General features: G+C 42.6%; 4 protein-coding genes across 5 annotated transcripts in view; 3 read left to right on the forward strand and 1 right to left on the reverse strand.

Annotated features, from left to right (window-relative positions):
* The window catches only part of LOC104816454 (transcriptional activator DEMETER), a 10,652-nt gene extending 7,812 nt beyond the window's left edge, over positions 1-2,840 (forward strand). For both annotated transcript variants that reach the window (XM_010545299.1, XM_010545298.1), the window contains exons 14-21: positions 1-359; positions 1,040-1,076; positions 1,166-1,223; positions 1,464-1,603; positions 1,699-1,764; positions 1,856-1,970; positions 2,252-2,290; positions 2,437-2,840. In XM_010545299.1, coding sequence (XP_010543601.1) covers positions 1-359; positions 1,040-1,076; positions 1,166-1,223; positions 1,464-1,603; positions 1,699-1,764; positions 1,856-1,970; positions 2,252-2,290; positions 2,437-2,549 — 927 coding nt within the window. In that variant the 3' untranslated portion in view covers positions 2,550-2,840. The remainder of the gene's footprint in view (positions 360-1,039; positions 1,077-1,165; positions 1,224-1,463; positions 1,604-1,698; positions 1,765-1,855; positions 1,971-2,251; positions 2,291-2,436) is intronic.
* A 1,369-nt stretch (positions 2,841-4,209) lies between these two features.
* On the forward strand, positions 4,210-7,669 carry LOC104816457 (assimilatory sulfite reductase (ferredoxin), chloroplastic). Its single transcript, XM_010545300.1, has 8 exons — positions 4,210-4,436; positions 4,858-5,640; positions 5,744-6,040; positions 6,164-6,361; positions 6,454-6,588; positions 6,679-6,795; positions 6,882-7,040; positions 7,176-7,669. The coding sequence occupies exons 1-8, from the start codon at positions 4,251-4,253 to the stop codon at positions 7,386-7,388; spliced, it is 2,088 nt and encodes a 695-aa protein (XP_010543602.1). The 5' UTR covers positions 4,210-4,250; the 3' UTR covers positions 7,389-7,669.
* Positions 7,670-7,770: 101 nt separating this feature from the next.
* LOC104816459 (methyltransferase-like protein 13) lies at positions 7,771-9,305 on the forward strand. Its single transcript, XM_010545302.1, has one exon. The coding sequence runs from the start codon at positions 7,907-7,909 to the stop codon at positions 9,245-9,247; it is 1,341 nt and encodes a 446-aa protein (XP_010543604.1). The 5' UTR covers positions 7,771-7,906; the 3' UTR covers positions 9,248-9,305.
* The window catches only part of LOC104816458 (uncharacterized RNA-binding protein C1827.05c), a 1,993-nt gene continuing 1,140 nt past the window's right edge, over positions 9,208-10,060 (reverse strand). The window contains exons 6-8 of the mRNA XM_010545301.1: positions 9,706-9,775; positions 9,521-9,631; positions 9,208-9,429 (exon numbers count right to left, since the gene is read on the reverse strand). Coding sequence (XP_010543603.1) covers positions 9,376-9,429; positions 9,521-9,631; positions 9,706-9,775 — 235 coding nt within the window. The 3' untranslated portion in view covers positions 9,208-9,375. The remainder of the gene's footprint in view (positions 9,430-9,520; positions 9,632-9,705; positions 9,776-10,060) is intronic.

A 10,060-nucleotide genomic window follows, 5' to 3' on the forward strand; every position in this document is an offset into this window, starting at 1 on the left:
CATACCACGGCTTTCCCTACCATGAAACTACTTCCTCCAGAGCAGAACCCACCAAGGGGAGCTTCACATAGTGGGAATTGCGAACCCATAATTGAAGTACCAGTGACACCCGAGCAAGAATGCACAGAAATAACAGAGAGTGACATTGAGGATGCTTACTATGAAGACCCTGACGAAATCCCCACCATAGAACTCAACCTCAAAGAGTTCAGTGCAACTCTACAGGATTATATGGAAAAGAACATGGAACTCCAAGAAGGTGACATGTCCAGGGCTTTGGTTGCTTTGGATCCAGCAGCTACATCTATTCCATCTCAGAAACTGAAGAATATTAGTCGGTTGAGGACTGAGCACCAAGTGTAAGTTGATCTCTTCCTCTAATTCCTTAGCCAAGCATGATCACCAAGGGAACTAGTAATAGATATCACAAAAATTGTTACATTTGTTATGTTAATCTGAGAAACAGTTTGCAAATGGGACAGAACCCAGGCACTGACCGGCCTGTCTCCCTAAACTTGCAGGGTAAGTTGGAGTTTTCCAGTCTATTTGACTCGTTGACCAACCCATTCTGACTCATGGATTATGTGGGTTGACTCGCGCTGGTTTATGTGAGTCAGCCTGCATGTTGACAAACTGAATGAAAGAAAAAATATTATTTAATCTGATTTTAAACTATCATGTTATGACATGGTTGATTAAGGAATAAAAGAATCTCAATACTCTTCTACCAATTGACATTACTAGGGGTAAAGACTTCTTCTCTTCAAAAGTTTTACATGAGTTGTGCAGCAAATGGGCCGTCCCATTCGGCCTGCAAACCCATGTAAGTCTGGTTAGGGTTAGACCTGCCTGCCTGTTGTAGCACAGTGCGGCCAATCTGAGTCGGGCTGTACGAGTCCCATTAATTCCAGGAAAGCAATGGAGGATAGAATCTGTGTCCATCAGAAGTGATTTCAGATGATGATAATGCTTGCAAAGTTTGTGCTAGAAATAGGATACAAGGAAATGATAAATGTGTTGGGAAAATTGTTTGATGCAGGTATGAGCTCCCGGATTCGCATCCTCTCCTGGACGGTGTAAGTCATATGTTTCTTTCTACGGATACCGCAAAGTGGTTTCATTTTGAATAGCATGCTTAAAGCTATTTTCTTTCATGTAAAAACAGATGGATAAAAGAGAACCAGATGACCCCAGTCCATATCTTCTAGCTATTTGGACACCAGGTGAGAATAAAGCACTTCACTGTGTAGGATATGGAAGAAAGCAAACTCAGAGTCAGACTTTAAATTTGTTCATCAGAAAATATAGATGCACCAATTGGCCAAGATAATCATTTGAAGGCGTGCAAAAATGTTGAAAGGAAGTTTCTGAAACTATAAAATGAAATCAGAAACCTATAATTGATGGGTGTTGTTTGTATTAGTCGTGAGATAGATTCCAATATATAATATTTGGTTTGCTAGGTGAGACTGCTGATTCAACTCATCCACCTGAAAGGAAGTGTGAATGGCAAGAGCCGGGCATGTTGTGCAGCGATGAGACTTGTTCTGCATGCAATAGCGTGAGAGAAGCAAACTCACAAAAAGTCAGAGGAACCCTTCTGGTGAGATGTCTCGATCTACGTGTCACGGTGATGAGAATATAGTCCAAGCTGACACGCATGAGATTATTAATACATGTGTTGCCTCCATTCAACAGATACCTTGTAGAACAGCCATGAGAGGGAGCTTTCCGCTTAATGGGACATACTTCCAAGTTAATGAGGTAAATGCAATGAAACATATCCACTGATCCGACTGTTTTATTTTTTGTTATTCTTTCTGTCATTTAATAATCGGATGTTATTGTCCTGCAGGTCTTTGCTGACCATGAGTCGAGCCTCAACCCCATTGATGTTCCTAGAGAATGGATATGGAATCTACCTAGACGAATAGTATACTTCGGTACTTCTGTGACCTCAATTTTCAAAGGTAAGAATATCTCCAGCTTTCTGTTAGGATCCCACATCAGCCAAATATGGGATCTTTTTCCAATAAGCTAGTTTTTAAGGTAGGTTCTACGTGTAGATTTTAGAGGAATGATTTAATTGGGTCTTTTATGGGTCGGTTCTATTACGTTCATTATCCTCTAGATCGATGTCCAATCGCAACATAAGCTAGAAAGATTTGTCCATATAGCTTAGCTGGTTTTCATCTTTTGCTTCCAACGATCTTGAATGGTCACTCACAAAATGGGCATGAACTTTATGCAGGCCTTTCGACGGAGCAAATACAGTACTGCTTCTGGAAAGGTACAAGATTCCTCGTCTCGGATTTACTCCTAAATTGTGAACATAACCATTACAATCTAGGACCAACGTTGTTCTCTACTACAAACGCTCGTCATGTCTCGGATGCAGGATTTACTTACCACAATACATTACACTTCTTTCTGCAGGATTTGTATGTGTTCGGGGTTTCGACCAAAAGACTCGTGCCCCCCGGCCTCTAATGGCTAGACTTCATTTTTCGGCAAGTAAACTGAAGGCTAAAGCCAAAGCCGCGAAATAAGATCGTTCACCTCTCTGCCTCTCTCTCTTGCTCTCTTTGAAATAAAACAAGACAGACTATGTTCCACGTTCCGACCAAAGGCCATTCGACACAAGAGTTTAGAAGATCCAAAGGTTTTATTTTCTGACTTCATAGGGCCGAAGAAGGGGAAAAAAAGACATTCTTTTTCTTATTTTTATCTCTAACAAATTGTTGTAACAATTCAGTCATTGGTCCACTAACGGTCAATTGCCTTTGCATTTTTAGCAACACTATTAATAAATTTCTCCGGTCACCGGAGGTTTTTTAGCGTTTCTCCTCTCCGGCGACGCGTGATTTTCTAATGGGCTTGAGACGTACGCCGGCCTGGCTCATTAACATGTATGTATACCTATATGTATGTGTGTATATATTCGCTCGCACCTGTCAACGCTGTCACTCACTATACAACAAAGAGGAAAAAGTTAAAGTGGCTCTACCACCCAAAGAAAAGGTGGCAAAAAGATTATAAAAAGACCTTATTGTAAAACCACGGGATATCATTGTTCCGCTATAGTTACTAGATTTATTATAAGGATCATATTATTTATCCCTGAGCAAATAGACCATCCAACCAAGTCATGGTGAAATTCTCCAAAATATTCCAATTATTTTTTTTCTTCTTACATTAGCAAGTTACAATAATCTTTTCATTTCATATACTTGAAAGGATTATGCAAAGAGATAAACTTTTTCTCACATATGAAATAATATTCCATCAACTGAGACCATCCATTAAAAAAAATCATTCTGTAGTGTCCGAAAATACTTTAAGGGGGTGGTCCACCGAAAAATGGATTTTTTTTTAATAATTTTTTGTTAGTAGAATATAATGTATTGTATGCTAGAAAAAGAAAAAGAAAACTCATATGACAACATCACAAAGTACCGCCAATACCACGAAACATGACAATATTTATTATATATATTTATATTTAACAAGATAATATATAATAAGAAATTATGATACAAAGGGATGGAATTATGACAACATGGCAACTGTTTTTTTTTTGTATAAGAAATTATTAAGCAAAACAATGAGATTATGGTAATAAATATTAGATTTTGTAGATTATGAGAAGGGAAGGGAGTTAGATTTGCCAACTACAAAATCCATATTTAGCATGTGTTGCTAAACACATCCTCTTCATACCCCTTCGGACCAACCACAAGGCAAGTAGGTGAGTCACTGTGTACACTTATCTGGTCAGCAACTATCTCCCAATAACTATCCGCCACGTTTTATATTCCACAATCCCTACGTGCACCTGACTGCAGGAGATCGCAACTATTATTATGCGAGAAGAATAACTGCACTCACCATTTACTTTGTATATACCCTGGAATGTAGTCCGGTTCAGTACACCAAAGAGCACAAGTTTGATTTTTCATTTCTATTCAAAGATCTTCAGCTCACGCGCCTGCACCGCGAGTGTTAATAACGCGCGCTTTTAACCGTCCGATGCAACTCATCGACGGTGGATAAACAGTTCAAGAAAAAGCTGTGAATCTCACGCGCTTTTCATATTAGCCGCCTCAGAGAGGTCTTGTGCCATGCACGTGACGAGCGCACGTTAGCTTTGACCACAGCCTCGCAGATTTTTCCCTGAATATAAGACACACATACACACGCCCTTTTTCGTCTTATCAGTTATCACCATCTCTCTCTCTGTATCGGAGGCGATGACGACGTCGTTTCGTGCTCCGGCGGGCGCCGCCACCGTGATTCCGGCGGATCAGAAGATCCGAGTCGGGAGGTTCGATGCTTTGAAGTCGTCACATTCAGTTTTCATGGGAAGGAGTGTGCGCGGCGTTGTTTCGGTTCCTGCGTCTTCGTCAGGTTCTTCGATTATCAAAGCCATTTCCACGGTGAGAACTTCTCCTCTGTTACTCTCCTTTTGCCATGGTTTTTCAATTTCTCTATTTTATGATCTCGAGTTATCTCGCGGTTCTCGGCGTAGGAGGGAATTTATAACGCAAATTGCTGAAATTACTTCGTGCATGTTCTTAGATTTGATTTTGTTTATCTGATTCCAATTGTTGTGGAGATGATTTCTGGTTGGCTTAGTTTTCGAAATGGTATCGGGAATGATAGTTCTGTATGTGAGAATCAAAGCTTGATTTCGTATCAGTGGTGTTTATAGGGGTCGATACGATCAACAGATGATCGAATTTTATGTTATGAATGAATGGGTGACAACAGCAGTTAGATTTTTTAAGGGTTGTCTCGACACGAGAAATCGGCCAAAAGGATTCGGCCTTTCTGATATTCTGTATATCATTATTTCAGCCAGCAAAGCCAGAGACGGCAAAGGAAACCAAGCGGAGCAAGGTCGAGATAATCAAGGAGAAGAGTAATTACATAAGGTATCCTCTTAATGAGGAACTGGTGACAGATACTCCTAACATCAACGAATCTGCCGTGCAACTCATCAAGTTCCATGGAAGCTACCAACAGTATAACAGAGAAGAACGTGGTGGAAGATCCTACTCGTTCATGCTTCGTACTAAGAACCCTTGTGGAAAGGTCCCTAATCGTCTCTACTTGACCATGGATGACTTAGCCGATGAGTTTGGCATTGGTACCCTCCGGTTAACGACTAGGCAGACATTTCAGCTGCATGGTGTTCTGAAGAAGGATCTTAAGACCGTGATGAGCACCATTATAAAAAACATGGGTAGCACTCTTGGTGCCTGTGGTGATCTGAACAGGAATGTTCTTGCTCCAGCGGCTCCTTATGCGAAAAAAGACTATCTCTTTGCGCAACAAACAGCTGAGAATATCGCTGCTCTTCTCACTCCACAGTCTGGTTTTTATTATGATATTTGGGTTGATGGCGAGAAGTTTATGTCAGCCGAGCCTCCGGAGGTAGTGAAGGCTCGAAACGATAACTCCCATGGAACTAACTTTGTTGACTCTCCTGAGCCCATTTATGGCGCCCAGTTCTTGCCGAGGAAATTCAAGATTGCTGTAACTGTGCCAACAGATAACTCGGTCGACATTCTCACCAACGACATTGGTGTGGTTGTCATCTCAGATAAAGATGGGGAACCTCAGGGTTTCAATATATATGTAAGTTGGCATTGTGTTAGATTACATATAATATACTTGTAGGATTCCTTCCTGTGCTTTTCTCTGAAGCTGCTGATGTTTTTTTTAATAACTCATACTTCAGGTTGGTGGAGGGATGGGAAGAACACACAGACAGGAGTCAACTTTTGCCCGTCTGGGGGAACCAATAGGTTATGTGCCTAAGGAGGATATCTTGTATGCTGTGAAGGCCATTGTTGTTACTCAGCGAGAACATGGGAGAAGAGACGATCGTAAATACAGTAGAATGAAATATCTGATCAGCTCATGGGGAATCGAAAAATTTAGAAGTGTGGTTGAGCAATATTATGGTAAGAAGTTCGAGCCTTTCCGTGACATGCCGGAGTGGGAGTTCAAAAGCTATTTGGGATGGCATGAGCAGGTTTGTCTCAAGACTGACCTCATGAAATGCTCTATTTGTTGGATTTGATCTTTTTTTCTATTTCGGGCACTTACTGGTTACTGAGTTTTCATCATATGCTGATCATTGAGATGGAAATGACAGGGTGATGGTTCCTGGTTTTGTGGGCTTCACGTAGACAGTGGTCGCATTGGAGGCCAAATGAAGAAAACTCTCAGAGAAATAATAGAGAAGCACAACCTCGACGTGCGCATCACCCCCAACCAAAACTTAATATTGTGTGATATCCAGAGCGAGTGGAAGCGTCCCATCACCACTGCACTTGCTCAAGCCGGGCTTCTTGTAAGCAATTGTCAGCTTAAAACATGAATCAGATCGACAAGCATTGCATCTCATGTACTCTTTCTTTAACATTGATAACTTTGTTGGAGCAGCAACCAGAGTATGTTGACCCTCTCAACCTGACAGCAATGGCTTGTCCAGCATTTCCTTTGTGCCCTCTGGCAATAACTGAAGCTGAGCGAGGGATTCCCGGTATTCTGAAGCGGGTTCGTGCAGTCTTTGAGAAGGTAAGACTGTCTATATTAGCTATCAATCGAAGCAATCTGGTCTAATTGTATGCCATAGCAGCAGTTGATGTGCCATTTTCTTTGTTTTAGGTTGGTCTTGAATACGAAGAATCCATTGTTATAAGGGTAACGGGGTGCCCTAATGGCTGTGCCAGACCCTACATGGCTGAACTTGGGCTTGTCGGGGATGGCCCTAATAGCTACCAGGTACTACTTTCAAGCACAGGTTTGTTCTTCTTTCATTAAGGCTTTCCTTGTCGGAAGATCATATTTTCGCTTTATTGTTTCTGCAGATTTGGCTCGGGGGAACACCGGGCCAGACCCAGTTAGCCAAGGCTTTCATGGACAGAGTTAAGGTTCAGGACTTGGAAAAGGTCTTCGAGCCGCTGTTTTATCACTGGAGACTCAAGAGGCAAGCCCGAGAATCATTTGGCGACTTCACAGTCCGCATGGTGAGGATCCGAGCGAACTTAACACTATATATATCCTTCTCCTCCCAATCAAATCTGCCTTCAGCTAAAAAGACATAACCTTCTTTCAATCCGAACGGGTGATTAACTATCTGTTGATTATCAAATTGTCATCAGGGGTTTGAGAAACTGAAGGAGCTGATCAATACATGGGAAGGATTGCCATCGAGCCCATCGGCTCAGACCCACAACCTGAGAGTAGAAGTGGACAAGGAAACATACGAGGCAGTGGATGAACTCGCTAGACTCGATAACAAGACTGCACCTGAGTTGGCCGGGGATGTTCTCCGTGGATTCGTTGCTTCTCACCGTAATGGCAAAGCTGAGTGAACTTGGGTTCTGTCCTGTTCTGTTCTTCCGCCTCTGAATAAAAAAGGGCAAGACTTTGAATATGAGAGCTGGATACTTCTATATATATACATATGTATACATGTGGTCTCTGTCGGAATGTTACTCTTCGGTGACAATCTGATAGGATAATATATGTATCTGGTTTGCCTTTAAAGTCTGTATCTTGACCTCTGTCTTTTTTTTTGTGTGTGTTGTGTGTTCTGTATGCTGTCAGACAAATTTTTTTCCCCTCCGGTTGATGCAGAAATCGTTTTTTGTTATTCCCCTTGAAACTGTAATGGTTTCATGCAATTTTACCTCTGCATATTTTGAAGGAACCAATATTATTCCGAAGTAGAATATAAAAATGTTTGGCCATTTGAGAGAAATGTTCTTTTTTGGCATGGATTCAATCTTTGATCCTTTGAGTAGCTCCTCGAGGCCGTAACCGGTTCGGTTTGCTTAAACCGGGTTTCTTCTAATCCGAAGCATTTAAGTTTCAGAAGCGGAACAGAGAGATGGTCGGACGGAGCAGAAGAGACATGGCGGTCGATGTCACCATCTTCGAAAAGATCTCTCCTTCTCGCTTCCTCTCCTTCACCATCCCCAATCCCACTTTCCCTCCCCCTCTCCGCCTCCTCCGAGTCGCCATCCTCGACTCGCCCCTTCACCCCCCCGAGTCACCGCCCCGAGTCGCCGCCATGCTCGTCCCCAAGCACCGAGAGACGGACTGGATCTTCTCCACCGAATCTGGTCATCTCCAGCTCCTTCTCAACCTCCCCGACATCTCGCGGCTCATACTGATCGGCGACGATCCCATCGACGGCTCCGCTTCCGTCGCCGGAGGGGAAGACCGAGATCGGGAGAGACTCGAGCATAGTCTGAGACTGCTTGTGATGGCTCTATCTCCCAAAACCCATCTTGAAAACGGAATCTCCGACGTACCCTTTTTGAGTTACGACGATAATCTGGTCCGCAGCGTGGAGATCGAGAAATCCGTCGGAGAATACGTAGGCGAGATGCTTGTAGAGGACGTAGAGTTAGAGGTCGATGGTGTCAGAGAGCTGAGGAGGAGATTGAGGTTCAAGAGAATGCCGAATTTGGTCCAAACCGACATCAGAATCGTCCCAAGAACGCCGAATCCTGGTTCCAATTCTATGCCATTACAGGGCACAGAGTTCAGAACTGATCTCACAGTTCTGGTGCATCCATACTTGGCACCAATGGTGGCAAGTCTCTCTCTGATCGGTTCCACCATCGATGAACTCTCTTCTAGGCCTAAGGCTTTGTGCATTGGCGTTGGTGGCGGCGCTCTGCTTAGCTTCTTAAATCTTCGACTAGGGTTTGAGGTTACGGGCGTGGAGATAGACCCCGAGGTTTTGAGGGTCGCTAGGAAATACTTCGGATTAGAGGAAGACATTGCAAGTGTTCATGTTGAAGACGGGATCGAGTTCTTGAGGAGAGTATCCATTGATGAAGCTCTCAAAGATGTTAAATTTGATGCTGTGATGGTTGATTTGGATTCGTCTGATCCAATTCACGGCGTCACAGCTCCTCCGGTGGATTTTGTGAGTGAAGATGTTCTTTTGGCTGCAAGATCTGTTCTCCATCGATCTGGGATTCTGGTAATCAATGTCATTCCTCAGAATCGGACATTCTACGATGAACTGAAAGACAAGTTCCGACGAGTTTTCGCCGAGTTGTATGAGATCGAAGTGGGGAATGAGGAGAATTATGTCCTCATCGCCACCGTCGTTCCTCTCTCTTACTCTGTTACAGATTCCAAGGATGAATTTTCTCGGAAAAGACTGACACCGGCTGTACCCAGAAAGTATGTTGACACTATAGAGAGAATCTGAGATCCATTCAAGTAGAATTTCATAGCAAAAGCTAAGAAATGTAGTGTTTGTTTTTTTTAATCTTCTTGTCCTAAACCCATCGGTGAGCTCACCAAAACTTCTCAGACCAATGTTGCAGACACTGTCATTTAGTCTTCATCACCAAACCTGATCTTCTTTGGAGCTGGTTGGACACTCCCTACCTGAAAGCCAGACAAGATATGGTGTCATGTCATTGATTGTGTGTTCGAAATTGTAATGTATGACTTTGAGATATGTAAATGGATAACTCACAATCTCTGGGCATTCATAGTCTATTCCAGCAGCCTCTATTCTCTTTCTCCGCTTCTGATCTCGTTTCAAAATCTTCGCCACCATTTTCTTGTGTTCCTCCAGTGTCCTTTCCTGAATAATTTATTATTCAGGACCAAGTGTGCACAAGTTATGTCCAAAGATACGAACTTCGAGCATGTATGTACCTTGTTGTGATATTTTCTTTCAATCTGAACCCTGTCTACTGGTTTGTGTCGATAATTAAACCCTCTCCACCTATTATGATCAAATATACAAGCACATGATCAGCAAACCGTTAGTAATAATAATAATAATCAGAAACAGTTCTACTCATTCTCATCCGAAAGGAACAGAGCTTTTAAACCCTAAGTCTACACAACGTAGAACAGAATCTGCTTTTCTTCTTCTAATACATTACAGTAACAGAGAAGTGAAACCGACCCTCTCTGTCCCCCATCACCTGCTGTTCCTAGTTTGAATCATAGAGACCAAATAGAACATTTGCAACTCCAAGAAAAGGCTCCCTCAATATACACTCTT

The sequence above is a fragment of the Tarenaya hassleriana genome, unplaced genomic scaffold (assembly GCF_000463585.1).
Source record: "Tarenaya hassleriana unplaced genomic scaffold, ASM46358v1 Cleome25, whole genome shotgun sequence".
Classification (NCBI taxonomy): domain Eukaryota; kingdom Viridiplantae; phylum Streptophyta; class Magnoliopsida; order Brassicales; family Cleomaceae; genus Tarenaya; species Tarenaya hassleriana.

Excerpts from the sequence above, each read along its gene's own strand:
- LOC104816457 (XM_010545300.1), top strand. The coding sequence starts at position 4,251 with ATGACGACGTCGTTTCGTGCTCCGGCGGGCGCCGCCACCGTGATTCCG. Across the intron at positions 6,041-6,163 it reads ATTTGGGATGGCATGAGCAG|GGTGATGGTTCCTGGTTTTG; the intron begins GTTTGTCTCAAG and ends TGGAAATGACAG. Across the intron at positions 6,362-6,453 it reads TTGCTCAAGCCGGGCTTCTT|CAACCAGAGTATGTTGACCC; the intron begins GTAAGCAATTGT and ends TTGTTGGAGCAG.
- LOC104816459 (XM_010545302.1), top strand. The coding sequence starts at position 7,907 with ATGGTCGGACGGAGCAGAAGAGACATGGCGGTCGATGTCACCATCTTC.